Source organism: Hypanus sabinus, assembly GCF_030144855.1.
Source record: "Hypanus sabinus isolate sHypSab1 chromosome X1 unlocalized genomic scaffold, sHypSab1.hap1 SUPER_X1_unloc_11, whole genome shotgun sequence".
Lineage (NCBI taxonomy): Eukaryota > Metazoa > Chordata > Chondrichthyes > Myliobatiformes > Dasyatidae > Hypanus > Hypanus sabinus.
The window spans coordinates 345,392-363,060 of NW_026778959.1; the positions used below are offsets into that span (position 1 = coordinate 345,392).

Here is a 17,669-nt window from a genome sequence, read left to right on the forward strand (position 1 = left end):
ACCAACTAAAAATGGCCATGGTTGACCTGATCAGCTTACTCCTAAGTATCTCCTTCGTTGCCCATCTGAGGGTTTTTAAAATTCATATTTACCTATCTAGTCCTATCTAGAGATGTAGAAGACTCAAGTAATAGTTGTTCTTCCAAAACCATAGCCTTCCCCATTCATCACAACTGCTCAGGTTTGAGATAAAATCTGATGATATTCACATCCAGATCAGTATGTCATGTGATTCCTTTACTTCTTCAACATTATCAACTGCTTGTCCAACAACAGGTCCAAGAAATGTCCCTGCATTGGGTTTTGACCTAAAATGTCAAGTCCTTCCCATCCCCCACCTAAGATGCTGCTCGACCTACTGAGTTCCTCCAGAAGATAATGTGTTGATCCAGATACCAGCATCTGCAGTCTCTTATCTCCATTACAGACAAGCTGTTAGAATAACTGCAATTGTTGCTCTACTGACCTGTTTTTCAGGTAACCTTGGACAAGTTCTTCCCATGTACTAATAAACTGTCCTCATTTAAAATTGAAGATTGGTTATGAACCGCAATGTTCATCACCAAATTCATTCCTCGGCACATTTCCCACTCAAACTCTCATGATTTTATTGAGGGAGAATTGATCATTCCAAAGACCTGCTTATCTCTTCCACTATATCATCCATGAACTTAATATCATCTCAATATTTGCTGCTCATTTCTAAACCTCATGTCAATTCCCAAACATCCACACTTGCATATTTGCAATTTCCCCTATACCCCCAACCCCATAATGAAAAATCCTCAATACCAATTTTTCCTCATCTACAGTCCACCTGGGTTAAGGGATTTTAGAGTCAAAAACTATAGCTGCCCAACATGATCATTTTTCACATAGTCTGAAACAGAGGCAAGGTGCGGAGAGAAGAAAAATACTTAGAATCTGACTGTTGATGATTTATGGGCAGATTCTATATCAAACCACATTCTGATAGTTAAGGCAAATGCATGTCATTTACTACTTGTTCAGTCCTGAGCAACAGGAAGTCAGAAAAGTGAGTCTGACACCCAATTCCCACATCTCTCAAGCTACAAATTTAAAAATAATGACCATAAGATATAGAAGCAGAATTAGGCCACTTGGCCCATCAAGACTTCTCCACTGTTCCATCATGGCTGACTTATAAACCCTCTCAACCCCAATCTCTTGTCTTCTCCCTGTAACCATTGATGTCCTGACTAACCAAGAACCTATCAACCTCTGCTTTAAATATACTCAAAGATTTGGCCTCCAAGGCTGTTCATGGCAATGAATTCCACAGATTTACCACTCTTTGGCTAAAGAAATTTCTGCTCATCTCTGTTCTAAATTCATGTCCTTATATTCTGAGGCTGGTCCTCGATTCCCTCATCATAGGAAACATCCTCTCCACATCCACTCTGTCCAGGCCTTTCATTATTCAATAGATTTCAATGAGACCCCCTCTCATTCTTCTAAATTCCAGTGATTACAGGCCCAGAGCCATCAAACGCTCCTCACACGTTAACCCTTTCATTCCCGGAATCATTCCCATCAATCCTCTCCAAAGCCAGAAAATTGTTTCTTAGATAAGGGGCCCAAAACTGCCCCAACTGAAAGGTACCCATCATGATTTTACAGTATGGAAATAGGCCCTGCTACTACTACTACATCATGGGAATCTTCACTTAAATAGCTTCAATTCAATTATATTTATGGCACTTGTCTAAAAACAACTTGCTCAGTCAGAAGTTCCAATCCTTTAACCACTCTGACTGAATTTCTTTCACTTGGATTCCTACTGGATCTATTCGACCCCCACACATTCTCTACTTCAATGCTGAACAATCTTTTTGGAAGCACTACAAACTTTACTGAAGAAAGAAGCTTATTTACTGCTGCCTTCCACCAATAAACTTATCTCCTTTATTTCTTGGTGTCATCCTCCAAGTTCATCTCCTGATGTCTCTCTTCATTTATTGAACCTTAGACATCTACCCGATTTATAAAGAGGCGGCTGTAACCTCACTACAGATCTAGGGTACATGTCATTACAGTCCAATGACCACAGAATCATACAGCACAGAGATGAGCCGATTGGTCAACCTTGTCCAGGCTGACTGCGATGCCTGGTAAAGCTAATCTTATTTGCCTGAATTAGGCCTGTTCACTCTAAGCCGTTTCTATCCAGGTAATTGTCCAAATTCACTTGGGTGTATTGTGAGCAGTTTTGGGTCCCTTATCTAAGAGAGGATATGCTGAAATTGTCAAGGGTTCAAAGAAGGCTCATGAAAATGATTACAGATATGAGGAGCGACTGGTGGCTCTGGGCCTGTACTTGCTAGAATTTAGAAGAATGAAGGGGGAAATCCTATTGAAACACATCGTGTATTAAAAGGCCCACGTTGAGTGGACGTAGAGAGGATGTTTCCTGTGGTGGGGGAGTCTAAGACCAGAGGGGACAATCTCAGAGTAGAAGGACATCTATTTAGAATGGAGATGAAGAGTAACTTCTTTAGCCAGAGGATGGTGAATCTGTGGAATTTGTTGCCCCAGGCGGCTGTGGAGGCCAGGTTATTGAGTGTATTTAAAGTGGAGATTGAGAGATTCTTGATAAATCAGGGTGTGAAAGGTTATGGGGAGAAAGCAGGAGTATATGGGGTTGAGTGAAAATTGGATCGGCCATAATCAAATGGCGGAGCAGAATCAATTGGCTGAATGGCCCACTTCAGCTCCAAAGTCTTATGTTCTTTTAAACATTGTAATTGTATCAAACTCTACCACCTCCTTTGGCAGTGATATACAATGGACTTTTCAAATCTATTTAAAATGTTGACCAATTTGCTCAGTTGTAGACAACAGACTCTGACTCGCTGTCCCATATTATTCTGTCAATTTTAGTTTGGAAGGGCTTGGGCATTGGCCTCTGTGCACTTAAAATTCTGGCATGGAGAACAGTGTTAAATTGCTACTGGCTACAGATTATTTGAGCACCGAAGGGACTGAATGCAAACAATTGTTGTTAGTGGCACAAACTCGCCTGGCTAACAATGCATTATATTCCAATAATAGTCTAGGGAAGATAATATGGTATAATTGTGCTTAAAGGGAATTATTGAAGAATGTATTCACTAATTGCTTCCAAGGAGACAAATGTCACCAAATGCCAAACTAGTTCAAGTTGATAAAACTAAATGGCAATATGCAGTCTGTGTCAAAATTTGGGTCACCTTGTTAAAAAAAAAAGTGGTTTGAATATCCAATGAAGAAACCTGGCAGGATACATGGCAAATTGATCTGGGTTCAATTCTCGCAGTTCTCTGTAAGGTGTTTGTACATTCTCCCTGTGGTTCACAAGGTTCCTTTAGTTTTATCCCACATTCCAAAAGTGTACAGGTTAGGAGGTTAATTAGTCACATGGGTGTAATTAGGTAGCACGGGCTCATTTGACCGGAACAGCCTGTTACCGTGCTGTACCTCTAAATAAAATAAACGCACGTGCAAAATAATATCTAGATGGAGAGCAGTCATGATATACTGTCAACTTATAGACTACAGAATGGTCAAGTAAGAGTGAAAACAGCAGAAAGTTGAAGTCTGAAGATCTCACCAAATTAATTGCAGGTTTGGAATACTGATCATCATGTGCCATGTCATGTGGAGTGGGCGATCATAGTCTATGACCACGATTGTTCTTGGCAAGTTTTTCTATAGAAGTGGTTTACCATTGTCCTCTTCTAGGCAGTGTCTTTACAAAATGGATGATCCCAGCCATTATCAATACTCTTCAGAGATTGTCTGCCTGGCATCAATGGTTGCATAACTGGGACTTTTGATATGCTGCTTATACAACCATCCACCACCTGCTCCCATGGCTTCACGTGACCCTGATTGGGGGCATTTAAGCAGGTGCTACACCTTGACCAAGGGTGACCTGCAGGCTAGTGGAGGGAAGGAGCGCCTTACGCCTTTGGCAGAGACATCTCCACACTGCTACCCAAAATGAACATTATAATTGAACTTCAGTTTTGTTACTGAACATAACATTTATAAAATCTTTATAAATGCACAAAGGAGGCAACTTGCAAGAATGTCAGCTTTGTCAGTGAAACACAAGTCAATTCTTCTAAAAAGAATCAGTACAGAAAAATGGAAAATTCAAAACTATCTTTGGAAAAAAAAAGTGGAAAATCTGCACCTTCATGCAACTTGAAATACAACAATCTACTCTTTGTCCCAAGCTTTATCACGTAAATATTAGAATGGAGCACAGTTTGCTGTATTTTTGATAGCTCTTGACTCAAGCTTCCTAAATGGAAATTGGTAAGAAAATAAACCCAATGTCTTCAAATACTTCCCCCATCACCCTCATCTAATTATCCTGCCTCTTCACAAGACCCATCTTTTGAGTTACGATTTCTGGAGTGAGAGAGAGAACCATTTCACCCAAGTGGTTACTTCTTCATTAACCCAGACATGGATTCCAAATTCACTCTGCTTAGTCCAGTCCTGTCTTTACACGTGCTTTTTCCTGTTAGGTTTATGGATATACATAGAACTGCTATCTAATTTCCACCACTTTTCAGTGGTGGGAATCTCATCCTATTATGGGTTCTAGGTGGCAGGTTGAAGATGCATCACTACCAAAAAAGGTATAAAGCGCTCCTTCCCTCTGCTAGCTTGCACATCACCCTTGGGGAAGCTGCCTAGCCCCCGCCCCTCAGATCAGTGTCATGTGAAGCCATAGGAGCAGGTGGTGGATAGTCATTTCAGCAGCCGGTGCATTTCACAAGTCCTGCTTATGCGACCACTGACGCCAGGCAGGCAATCTCTAAAGAGTATTGATAATGGCTGGAGTCACCCGTCTTGTAAAGAAGGCCACTTCTGCAGAAAAAATTGCCAAGAACAACCACGGTCATGGATAGAGAAAAGAATTTGAAGAGCTTCAGATTAAAGACCACGATCACCCACATCATACGTCATGGCACATAAAGATGACGATGATTATGGTTTACCTGCCCCAACCTTTTTTTTGCCAGATGTCAGAAATTGAAATAGTAGATGATGCCGGCTTCATTTGATACACAAGTTACTTTAAGTTAAAAAAAAATAGCGTTGCCAAATGTGTTATTCTTGGCAAGACTTTTTTTCTTCTCCCCATGGGAACTGCATTTTCCTATAAGAACATTTATCAAAACCGCAGGTTTGCCTTGCATGACAGGAATACATTGAAGCTGGGTTTCAATCGTCATTCTGGACAGATTATTTTAATTTGGAGGTAATGGCAATTTCCTTTTTCTTAAAACTCATTAGCCCAAGAATGCTGTACTTGAATCTTTGGTAAAGTTTTGAAAATAATTTAAATAAAGTAAATTCAACAGGAAAACACAAAATTTTATTATGTATTCCAATGTACTGTTGCTGCACAACAAATTCATGACATATGCCAGTGATATTAAGCCCAATTCTGATTCAATTCAAAATGTTGCTTTCCTGCCTGTCTCTCTCCATTTAGGATTTAGAACAGAGAATACAGGCCCTTCAGCCTACAATGTTGTACCAATCCTTTAACCTACTCCAAGATCAAGCTAACCCATATACTCGATTTTTCTATCATCCATATGCCTATGTAAGACCTTCTTAAATGTCCCTAATGTTTCTGCCACTACCACCACCCCTGGAAGAGTAATCCAAATACCTACCACTGTGTTAAAAAAAAACAACCTGCCTCTGCCCAACCACCCCCATCTTCTTTCAAACAGCTCAAAGCTATGCCCTTTTGCATCAGCCATTTCTGCCGAGAAAAAGTCCCTCGCTGTCCACTTGATCTTATGCCCCTTTTCATCTTGTGCACCTCTCTATCAATTCATCTCATACTCATCTCCTTAAAGAAAAGCCCAAGATCACTCAACCTGGCGCTAAACAGCGACTCCTTTGTTTGCATCTTCGGAACCAGCTCTATTTCCATATTTAATACCTTTATTTTTCCCCTTTCAAGCTTCTTTTGAAGACCCTGACCTGGAGTTACAAGCTGACTTCAGTTCTTTGTTGGAACAGGACCCGCTCTCAGGGTTTCACAACAAGCCGTCGTTTGGCATGCCAAGGACTCGGCCTAAGAGTCAGGCTTGGATTTGGAAGCCTGGTGTCTCGGGGCTCTGAAGACGGGCAGATTAAGGGTCGGTGTAATGGCAGGAGATCCATGTGTCTTCAGGGGAGTTGGGATATCTGCAGTTGTGTATCTGGAGACCCAAGAGCTCGGGAAAAAAGCGACGTAATGGACTTTTAACACCGTAAACCAGCGAGTTGTTCATTATGTCTCCCGCTCGCTGGGAAAACAGAGACACCTCCTTCTCCCTCATTAGGGAGGGGGGGGGGGGCCTGTGGTATGTCATATACTGGGTGGAATGCGAAGTCTTTGGGGTACTGCAAGTCTGTGTCTTCGCTAACGTTCAGTGGCAGGCGCCGATGCTTTTTTTTCCAGTGGCGGAGGGGAGATTGTTGCTCATTCCTGCTTACGCGCAGGAGGGGGAGGGACTTTGGGGTTCTAACATTTAATTGTCGCTCATTCTTTGGGGCATTCCTCTGTTTCTGTGGATAGTTGTGAAGAAAAAGCATTTCAGGATGTATATCGTATACATTTCTCTGACATTAAATTGGACCTTTGAACCTATACTCATAAGACATGCCCTCTAGACCAGGCAGCATCCTGCACCCATTCTGAAGATTCCACATCCTTCATATGAAGAGATAACCAGGACTGAACACAATACTCCAACTGTGGCCTGGCAAGTTTTATAGAGCTGCAACATTATCTCACGGCCCTTGAGCTCAATCACTGAACTAATGAAGGCCAATATACTTTCTTAATCACCCTATCAACTTGCATGACAACTTTGAGTGATCTGTGGACATCGACTCAAAGATCCCTGATGGAAAATTAACTGAAAGTCAGTATAAAAGCTGTGCTGCACTGCAACAACACAAGGAACCAGTAACCCCACTTAAATGTCAAAAGGAGAACGAGTGTGCAAGATGCAAACTCACAAATGTAGTTAGTGATGCTAAGCCAGTTGCTTTCAGCTGGGGGAGGTAGAAAGGCAATAACTTCTCAAGAAAATAACAACGGGCAAATTTTGGTTTTGCCAGCGACATCCAGATTCTGTAAATGAATTGCAGAAAATTATGGCTCTAATTTGGACACAATGGCAGAAAGTTGAAACTACATTTAATGACTATTTCCAAGTTTTGAGTGGCTGGGTGGAGATAAGTCTCTACCAAAGGAGGTGTAAGGCGCTCCTTCAATCTGTTAGCCTACAGGTCACCCTTGGGCAAGGTGTAGCACTTGTTCAGCCCCCTGGTCAAAATCATGTGAAGTCATGGGAGCAGCTGGTGTATTTTACCAGTTCTGGTTATGCAACGCATTGATGCCAGGCAGACAATCTTTGAAAAGTACTGAGAACGGCAGGGGTCGACTGCCTTATAAAGACACTGCCCAGGTGATAACGGGAAACCACTTCCATAGGGAAATTTGCCAAGAACAATCATGGTCATGGAAAGACCATGCCTGCCCACATCATATGACACAGCACATAATGATTACGATTTCCAAGTTGTAAAGCATTATTGCAAGATGAAATTCAAACATATTTAATTCTTCAAGTTCTAACATTTCAATTTAGTGTAAAATGATCAATCAATTCAGGAACGCTATAGTTTAGGGGGTTTCCAACTTTTTTTTAATGCTATGGACCCCCACCATGAACCAAGGAGTCCATGAACCCCAAGTTGGGAACCCCTGCTATAACTGCATCCTCTGAGATGACAGTAACTGCATTGGGATACCCATGAAAAGGAAACACATCCAATTCTGGAAGTATGAACACTTTTTTCAATATTTAAAGGTAAATTACAACAAAGCAGCACATGCACTTACCAGTATATGGTCCACTGGCACAAAATTTCTTCTGGGAAATCTTCAATACTCGGTCATCTTTCTCCTGAAAGAGATTTTAAATTTTATTTTTAGTTATCACAAGCTTGAATGTTTTGTGACACATCTCAAGTGTCTAAGGAGCAATGGGTAGAACTAGTGATAACCTTGTTCCTCCAAGAGGACCACAATCTTGTGGTTTGGAGGCTGGCATGCCTCAATGACCAGGAGGACTATGTTGGCTGGACTTGGGGCTTTTTGCTTTGGCTCTTAGTAGGGTCACCCACTCCAAATGAGTCAAAGAGTAGAGGGTAGACTAAGTGTGGTCCATGTTCAGGGGTTCAGCTCAGGACTAACAACACTGATTGGTCAAACAAAACCGTTACAGAAACAGTAATGAAGAATCTTTCTACACCCAAGTGCGATGGCATTCCTGAGTTTCCATCTCACCTGGTCCCTCAACACCAGCTCCATAGCAAAGAAAACCTAGCAGTGTCTCTACTTTCTGCGAATGATGAGGAAAGTCCATCTCCCACCCCCCATCCTCATCACATTCTACAGGGGTTGTATTGAGAGCATCCTGAGCAGCTGCATCACTGCCTGGCTTGGAAATTGCACCATCTCGGATCGCAAGACCCTGCAGCGGATAGTGAGGTCAGCTGAGAAGATCATCGGGGTCTCTCTTCCCACCATCACGGACATTTACACTGCACGCTGCATCCACAAAGCAAACAGCATTATGAAGGACCCCACGCACCCCTCATACAAACTCTTCTCCCTCCTGCCATCTGGGAAAAGGCACTGAAGCATTCGGGCTCTCACGACCAGACCACGTAACAGTTTCTTCCCCCAAGCTATCAGACTCCTCAATACCCAGAGCCTGGACTGACACCTTACTGTACTGTTTTGTGCACTTTATGCAGTCCTGGGTAGGTCTGCAGTCTAGTGTAGTTTTTTTTCTATGTTGTTTTTTATGTAGCTAGGTCTAGTTTTTGTACTGTGTCATGTAACACCATGGTCCTGAAAAAAACGTCATCTCGTTTTTACTGTGTACTGTACCAGTAGTAATAGTCAAAATGACAATAAAAGTGACTTGACTTGACCTGCATGACTGACAGCAGTGAAAACTGAGAAGCTGCTACTGGCCTGATGAAGGAAGTCCTGAACACCACCAGAGAAGGCGGACCTTCATTGCTGCCCTAAATACCAGCGACATAACAAACCGCAAGTAAGATCACTTTTTTGGCGTTATACTTTAGGCTTCTGATAGTAGGTAGTAGAGGAACAGGTAATACAGCAAATCACATAGAGGTGTAAAGTAAATTGGGTAATAATAGTGCAAGATTTAAAATTTTCTAACATTGACTGGGGTAACTTTGGAACAAGGGGCTCAGATGGAGTGGAACTTGGCAAGTGCCTCCAAGTAAATATTTTTCAGACAATATGGGAGAATAGTCTTACTAAAGATAACGATAAACTGAATCACATGCATTTTGAAGCATACAATGAAATACATCATTTTGTGTCAACCACCAACATAATCCAACAGCAGCCTGTAAATGTTGCCATGACTCCAGTGCCAACATAACCTGCCCACAATTTACTAACCCAAATTTCAACCATGTGCCTTTGTAGTATGAGAGGAAACCAGAGGACTGGGGGCAAAACCACACGGTCACAAGAACATTAAAAACTCCTTACAGACAGTGGAGGTAATTGAACCCTGATCGGTGATCATTGGCACTGTAAAGCATTACACCAACTACTATGCTGCCATCAGCAGACAACACTTGGCCTCATCTTAAGAAATAATGCTGAACAAGTAGTGGAAGTGGAAGTAGGGAAAACACTTCAGGAGAGTGACCATAATCCAAGAGGGCATAGGCTTAGTATCACAGAAATGTACAGCACAGAAACAGACCCCTTCAGTCACCTCGTCTATGCTGACCACGATAATTATCCAAACTAATATCATTTCTCTGTGCCTTTTCTGTTAAGTATCAGCTCAAACACTTTTTAAACATTAAGCATTAATGTTGTTGTATCTGCCACCATTGGCAGCTTGTTCTAGACATTCATACACTTTTTGTGTGGAAAATCTTATCCCTCATCTTACTTTAAATGTGCACTCTATTACCTAAATTTTGCTGTCCTGGGAGGAAGCTTCTATCTGTCCTACCTTTGCCTGCCATTATTTTATAAACCTGTATCAGGTCATCCCCTCAGTGGCTAGACTGCACAAGCCACTTTCAAAGTTCAAAGGTTCAAAGTAAATTTATTTTCATTTTTAGAATCTTTTTATTTGTATATAATCTTCTACAGCTATAAAATGATACAAAACTTCAACAAATTGATATAATTAATAAAGCTGAAGAGAAAAAAGCTGATCGTAATATATGAAAATGAAAAACAAAAAAGTTTTTTTTAATATAAGGAGGAGGAGGAAAGAAAAGAGAATCCCAACTAATTAAAAAAATCCATTAGGAATTAACCCCCGGACCAATACGTCTTACCATCATCTGTGAGTGTGTGTCTGTGTGTAAAGAAAAAGAATCATCAACCGCCAATTCATGTTTATATAGAATAAGATTGAAGATATAAAATAATTCAAATTAAATGATAATATTTGGCAAAAGAGCTCCATCTTCTCTCAAAATCAAATTGAGGATCAAAAGTTGTACTTCTAATTTTTTCCAAACTGAGACATAACATTACTTGAGAAAACCATTTAATTAATGTAGGGACAGAGGTATCTTTCCATTTTAATAAAATAGCCCTTCTTGCCAACAACATAACAAATGTAATTACATGTTGATCTGAAGATGAAATACCCTGAATATGATGTGGAACTATTCCAAATAGAACAGTCTATTAGGTTGTAAATTAATTTTCAGAGCTTTAGAAATTGTAGAAAATAAAGATTTCCAAAACAGTTTTAATGAAGAACATGACCAGAACATACGTGACAAAGTAGCTACTTCAGTTTTATACCTATCACAGTAATTGTCTGTGCTAGGAAATATTTTGGATAGTCTCTCCCTTGTTAAATAATAATGAACAATTTTAAATTGAATTAAACAGTGATTGGCACATATCAAAGAAGAATTTACCTTTTTCAAAACTCGCAACTAATCTCCATTAACAAAGGTCATATTAAGTTCTCTCTACCAATCTTGTTTAATCTTTAGTGAGAGATTCTCTTTTTGTAGTAAAAATAAATTATAAATTCTACCAATGGAACCTCTTACTAAAGGATTCAAAATCAAAATTATATATAACAAATCAGATTCTTGCAAATATGGAAACTTAGATAAGTATTGTTGTAAGAAACATCTAAGCTGAAGATATTGCAGAAAGTGTGTATGAGAGAAAATATTTGCTAATTAACTCTTCAAAAGTCATCAATAAACCATCACAAAATAAATCTGTAAAAGAATGGATCCCTTTATTTCTCCATAGGAGAAAAATGGGATGTTATTGAAGGTTTAAATAAAAAGTTTCGATATATAGACAGATTAAGTTGTTTAAAATTTTAAAAATTGCGAAACTGAAACCAAATCCATAAGGACTGTTTAACAACGGTAAAGATTTAAATTTGGAATTTTAGAGAGCTGTAAAGGTAATGGAGCTCCTAATATTGAGGTTAAATGAAATTGTTTGACAGCTTTTATTTCCAAATCAACCCAAACTGGTTTTTGGCTCTTGTCAAGCCAATATAGCCAAAAGCATAATTGTCCGATATTAACAGCCCAATAATAGTCTTAAATTAGGAAGTCAAGTCCACCACCTTTTTTAGATTTTTGTAAATGATATTTATTAATTCTTGGTCTCTTATTGTTCCAAATAAAGGATGAAATAAGAGTCAATTTGATCAAAAAATTTTTTAGTTAAACAGATATATATTTTGGAAAATATATAAAAATCTAGGTAAAATCTTCATTTTCACAACATGGATGTGACCTATTAAAGAAAAAGTAAGTGGATTCCATCTAGAAAATAGTTGTTTCATGGAGTCCATTAAAGGAACTACATTAGCTTTATAAAGATCTTTATTTTTTTGTAATTATAATACCTAAATATTTAAAAGAATTAACTATTCTAAATGGAATATCATTATATATAAAAACAGGGGCATTTAATGGAAATAATTCACTTTTATTCAAGTTAAGTTTATATCCTGAAAATTTACCAAAATCTTTTAGTGCTTCCAAAAGATCAGGAATTGATTCGTCAGGGTTCGAAATAAAAATCAAAATATCATCTGCGTAAAGAGAAATCTTATGTATGGTTCCATTCATAGAAATACCATGAATATTTTTAGCTTCAGAGTGTTATGGCCAAATGCTCCAGTACGAGATTAAATAATAAAGGGCTTAATGGACATCCTTGTCTAGTACCACGTGAAAGTGAAAAAAAAGGGACCTGAAATTATTAGTAATAACCGTGGCAATAGGATTCTTATCATTTGAATCCACCTATTGAAATTATTACCAAAACCAAATTTTTCTAATACTTTAAACAAATATGACCACTCAACTCTATCAAATGCCTTTTCTGCGTCGAGAAATAACACATTGGGGTTCCTTAGATAGTGATGAATATATAATGTTCATCAATCTCCGAACATTGGAGAAAGAGTAACAATAGAGATGATTTTAGTTAAAATATTTTCCAAGCGGTTAGCCATGATCTTAGAGAGAAATTTTGCATCGAAATAATGAACTGAATGTTCATCATATAGACCTATTTCGTTATTAATTTATTATCAAAGTATGTATATGTTACCATATGCTGACCTTGAGATTCATTTTCTTGCAGGCATTTACAAGAAGATAAAGAAGTACAACAGAATATACAAAGCACGATACACAAGACTGACAAAGTGTGAAAGACAAACTGCAAATAATACAGAAAAGACAAGTTGTAAAGACTCCTTGAAAGTGAGTCTGTTGATTGTGGCATCAGTTCAGGGTTGTGCTGAGTGAAGTTATCCACTCTGGTTCAGGAGCCCTTTTTGAACTGTTACGAACCCCGTAACTGGGTCACTTACCAGCAAAGATAGAGTTCCGTTGAAGTCTGATGGTACTATTTTTAACAGTATTTATTGATAAAAATACACAAAATAGTATTAATGCAAACATACAGATAATATACGTCATCAATACTAAATCTAAAAGCGCGGGTCTAATAATAATCAATAAGAAATAGCTCTATCGTTGTCTAGGGGGATAATGTATTGTCCGATGGAAATATAAAAGTCACTTTAATTCATTCAAGCTGCAGCGTTTTGGTTTGAGAGAAAGACGGGTTAAAACTTGTCCAGTCCTTTTATGATGTCAATCCTTCGAGAGTCATTGGGAGTTGATTTCCCTGTTGTTAGCTAAAAACCGTTCTTCCGTGGTCAAGGCAGACCGATTCCGGGGCAAATGGAAACGGATGCACGTGGCCTTCCCACCGGCTTTTGCTATTACGGGATCGCTAGCGTTTCTTCTGGTGCATCTGAGGAGCTGTTCCCACAGACACTCTTTTATCCTAACTCACAGGGTCTCAGATGTCAATCAGGTTGAGATGATGCAATCCCTCCACCAACCTCCCCCTCGGTTCATTGCCTGGGGGCTTCGATGCATCGTACAGGATGCAATACACAAGTCCTTCTCCAAGAGACAATAGCCGGTATCAATGGGTCCGCCTTTCAGAGGCCAGATTCACTCTTCGTGAATTCTGCATGTCTTTCTCTCATTTCCTGGGTCTCCTGAACGGACTCAATAGTGATCTTGCGATTCTCACAAAGGAGGGGGCTACCCCGCACCCTTCGGCCCCTCAGAGCTGCGGTACATTCATAACAGAACCTGCTGGTGTGAGAGCTAAGGCTCTACCCGAAGGTATTAGAGAAGCATGTCGCAGATGGTGAAGATCCTTGCTGTTTTCTTGTGGCAGTACTCTTTGCAGATGTGCTCAATGGTGGGGAGGGCCTTGCATGTGATCGACAGGGTTGTATCAACCACTTTTGTAGACTTTTCTGCTATTGGGCATGGGCAACTACAGCCCTCCTGTTTATGCTACATCCTGGCGAATCTATTCTGAATTCTCTTGCTACTACATCCTTCCTGACATGTGGCAATGAGAACTGTACACAATATTTTAAGTGTGGTCTAACCAATATTTTATACAGCTGTAACATGACACTAAAGGTGAGTGTAAAGAGTACTTGACACAAAATCTTTCGAAAAAAAAAACTATACACATAGAATTTGGGTGGTCTCTACCAAAGGAGGTGCAAGGTGCTCCTTCCCTCTGCTAGACCTGCAGATCACCCTTGGGCCAGGTGGAGCATCTGCTTAGACCCTGATCAGGGTTACGTGAAGCCATGGGAGCAGGAGGTGGACGGTCGTACGAGCAGCCGGTGCAGATCACAAGTCCTGGTGATGTGACCACTGACGCAAGGGGTCACCCGTCTTGTAAAGACATTGCCCAGAAGGCAATAGCAAGCCACTTCTGTAGAAAAATTTGCCGAGAACAATCATGGTCATGGAAAGACCATGATCACCTATGTCATACGACATGGCACATAATGATGACGACGACGATGACACATAGAAAGATTTATATCCAAAACTTGCTACCAGATTTGCTGGTGAAATCAGATACAATCACTATTTTTGAGAGCCATTTAGAGAGGCAAATGAACAGGCAAAAATGTTCATGCTCCCATTGTTTACCTAAGGTCCTCATGTTATTGTCAGAGAAGTTAGTTCGCTGGACTCAACACATCCATATTGACCTTCTTGCCCATCAATGCCAGTTGTATTTATCCACGAGGTCTTTACCCTTTTGTGGCTTGCCTATTCAAATCATCATGTGCTGTGTCATATGATGTAGGCGATCATAACCATGTTCTTTTTCTGCAGAAGTGGTTTGCTATTGCCTTCGCCTGGGCAGTATCTTTACAAAACAGGTGACCTCAGCTATTATCAATCCCTTCAGAGATTGTCTGCCTGGCGTCAGTGATCACATAACCAGGGCTTGTGATATGCACCGCTCATACAACCATCCACCACCTGCTCCCATGGGCCTAGCAGGAGCTACACCTTACCCAAGGGTGATTTCCATGGCTAGTGGAGAGAAGGAGTGCCTTACATCTCCTTTGGTAGTGACATATCTCCACCTTGCCACTTGAGCCTATTCAAATACCTCTCTAAATGCCGCAAACAAAGTACCCATCAGAACCAATCTCTTTAGCCAGAGGGTGGTAGATCTGTAGAAATTCATTGCCACAAAGGGCTGTGGAGGCCAAGTCATTGGGTACATTTAGAAAAGAAGTTGATAGGTACTTCATCATGCCATCAAAGGTTACATGGAGAAGATCAGGAGAAATGTGTTGAGGGGGATAATAAATCAGCCATGATCCAATGGCACAGCAAACCTGATGGGCTGAATGACCTAATCCTGTTCCTTTGCTTTATGGTCTAACCCATGCTGTTTTAAGTACACTGGTCAGAAAAGATTCTTCTTCAAAGCCCTCCAAATCTCCTAACCCTTACCTTTAACTAACACCACAAACAATTATGTGAAGCAGAGTTTCTTACCACTTACACTGTGTCCCTCAATCTGTTACCAAGTAGCTTTTTCCACTCCAAGGAAAACAAGCCCATCCTATCCAGTTCTGCAACAGCAATGTCCTTTTCCATCTGAATACTGATAACTATTCCTTCAAGACTTCAGCTGTTTACTTTGGTGCTAGGCACCAGACAGATAATCTCCAATAATGCCACCCCACTCCCCCCCATTTCCTGATGACTGTTTGGATGCCTATAGTGACCCTCATTAAAGTCATAGCATCATAGAACACTACAGCACCAAACTAATAATCTGCTGAGTCTCAGCAACCTACACCAGGACCATTGCCCTACCATCAATGAACCTATCCAAACTTCCCTTAAACAATGAAATTGAAAACACATCCACCAATTGCCCTGGCCACCAAGAAGTCCTGCTAGTGACAGATGGTGTAGAGATGATTGATGAAGTGGCCCCCAATATTTACAAAGGGTCTCACCAAGACTGCATTGGGAGCACTCGTCACAATAGACAACCCCAGCAGATTTGCAGGTAAGGCACTGCCTCACCTGGAAGGACTGTTTGGGGCCCTGAATAGAGGTGAAGGAAGTAGTGTCTGGGCAGGTGTAGCACTTGGGCCACTTGCAGAGATGAGTGCCTGGAGGGAGATTAGTGGGAAGGGATAAATGAACAAGAGAATAGCAGAGAGAGCAATCCCAGTAGAAAGTTGCGTGGGGGTGGTGGGAGGTAAAGACACATTCAGTGGTACGATCCCTTTGGAGATAGCTAAAGTTGCGGAGGATAATGTATTGGATCCAGGGGCTGATGGGATGGTAGGTAAGGAGAAGAGGGACTCTATCACTATTAAAGTGGTGGGGAGATGGGGTGAGCGTAGATGTACAGGAAATGGAGATGTGGGTGAGGGCAGCATCAATAGTAGGAGGGAAACCTCACTCTTTAAAGGAGGACATCTCTGATGTTCTGGAATGGAAAGCTTTGTCCTGGGAACAGGTGCAGTGGAGGTGAAGAAACAGAAAAGGGAATAGCTTTTTCCAGGAGATAGGGTGGGAAGAGATAATTGGGAATTGGTAGCTTCTTAAAAGAGATCGGTTGACAGTTTGTCTCCACAGATGGAAGACAGATCGAAAGGGGAGGGATGTATAGAAATGGACCAAGTGAATTTAAGGGCAGGGTGAAAGTTAGAAGCAAAGTTGATAAAATTAAGGAGCTCAGCATTGGTGCACGAAACAGCACCAACGGAGTCGTTAATATTACCAGGAAACAAACTGTTCTACATAGCCAGTAAAGAGGCAGGTGTAGCTGGGGCCTATGCAAGTGCCCATGGCTACCCCTTGAGTTTGGAAAAGGAAAAGTTGTTCAGGGTGAGGACCAGTTCTGCCAGATGGAGGAGGGTAGTGGTGGAGGGTGATTGGTTGGTTCAGTCTGTCCTAACTGAGCACTGCTGTGACATTTACCTGACTAGTGACGCCACCCCCTCCACCTTAATCCCTCCCACTCTGTTGCATCAAAAACAATGGAACTCCTGAACACTGAGCTGCCAGTCTTACCCCTCCTGCATCCACGTCTCACCAATGGCTACAATGTCATAATTCCACGTGCTGATCCATGCCCTAAGCCATTTGCCTTTCCTACAATACCCCTTGCACTGAAATATACGGAGCTCAGAACATTAGTCCCATCATGCTTGGCTTTTTGATTCCCAACTTTGTATAAAGGCTTAGCAGAATCTCTCTCCACAACTCTCAACTGTTCTGGCACCTTGGTTCCCATCCCCCTGCAACTCCTGTTTAAACATTCCTGCGAGGCTATTTCCCCTCCAGGTGCAATCCATCCCTTCTGTAGATACCACATTCTCTGGAAAAGAGTCCACTGATCCAAAAATCTGAAGCGCTCCCCTCCTGCACCAACTCCTTAATCACATGTTAAACTATATGGTCATCTTATTTCTGGCCACACTGGGACATCACATGGGTAGCAATCCTGGAACCCTGGAAGTCCTGTCCTTTAACTTGGCACCCTGAACTCACTTTGATGACCTCATCACCCATCCTACCCACGTCACTGGTATTGATGTGGACCATAACCTCTGGCAGTTTACCCTCCCACTTAAGAATACTGCGGATTTGATTCAAGATGTCCCTGACCCTGGAAGGCAACACAC

At 41.0% G+C, this 17,669-nt stretch overlaps 1 protein-coding gene across 2 annotated transcripts in view; it reads right to left on the minus strand.

Moving 5' to 3' along the window:
- The window catches only part of LOC132385586 (puromycin-sensitive aminopeptidase-like), a 257,048-nt gene that overhangs the window by 100,768 nt on the left and 138,611 nt on the right, over positions 1-17,669 (minus strand). For both annotated transcript variants that reach the window (XR_009509200.1, XM_059957751.1), the window contains exon 14: positions 7,934-7,997. Coding sequence is in view for 1 of the 2 variants with exons in the window: in XM_059957751.1 (XP_059813734.1) it covers positions 7,934-7,997 (64 nt within the window). In the remaining variant the exon portion in view is untranslated. The remainder of the gene's footprint in view (positions 1-7,933; positions 7,998-17,669) is intronic.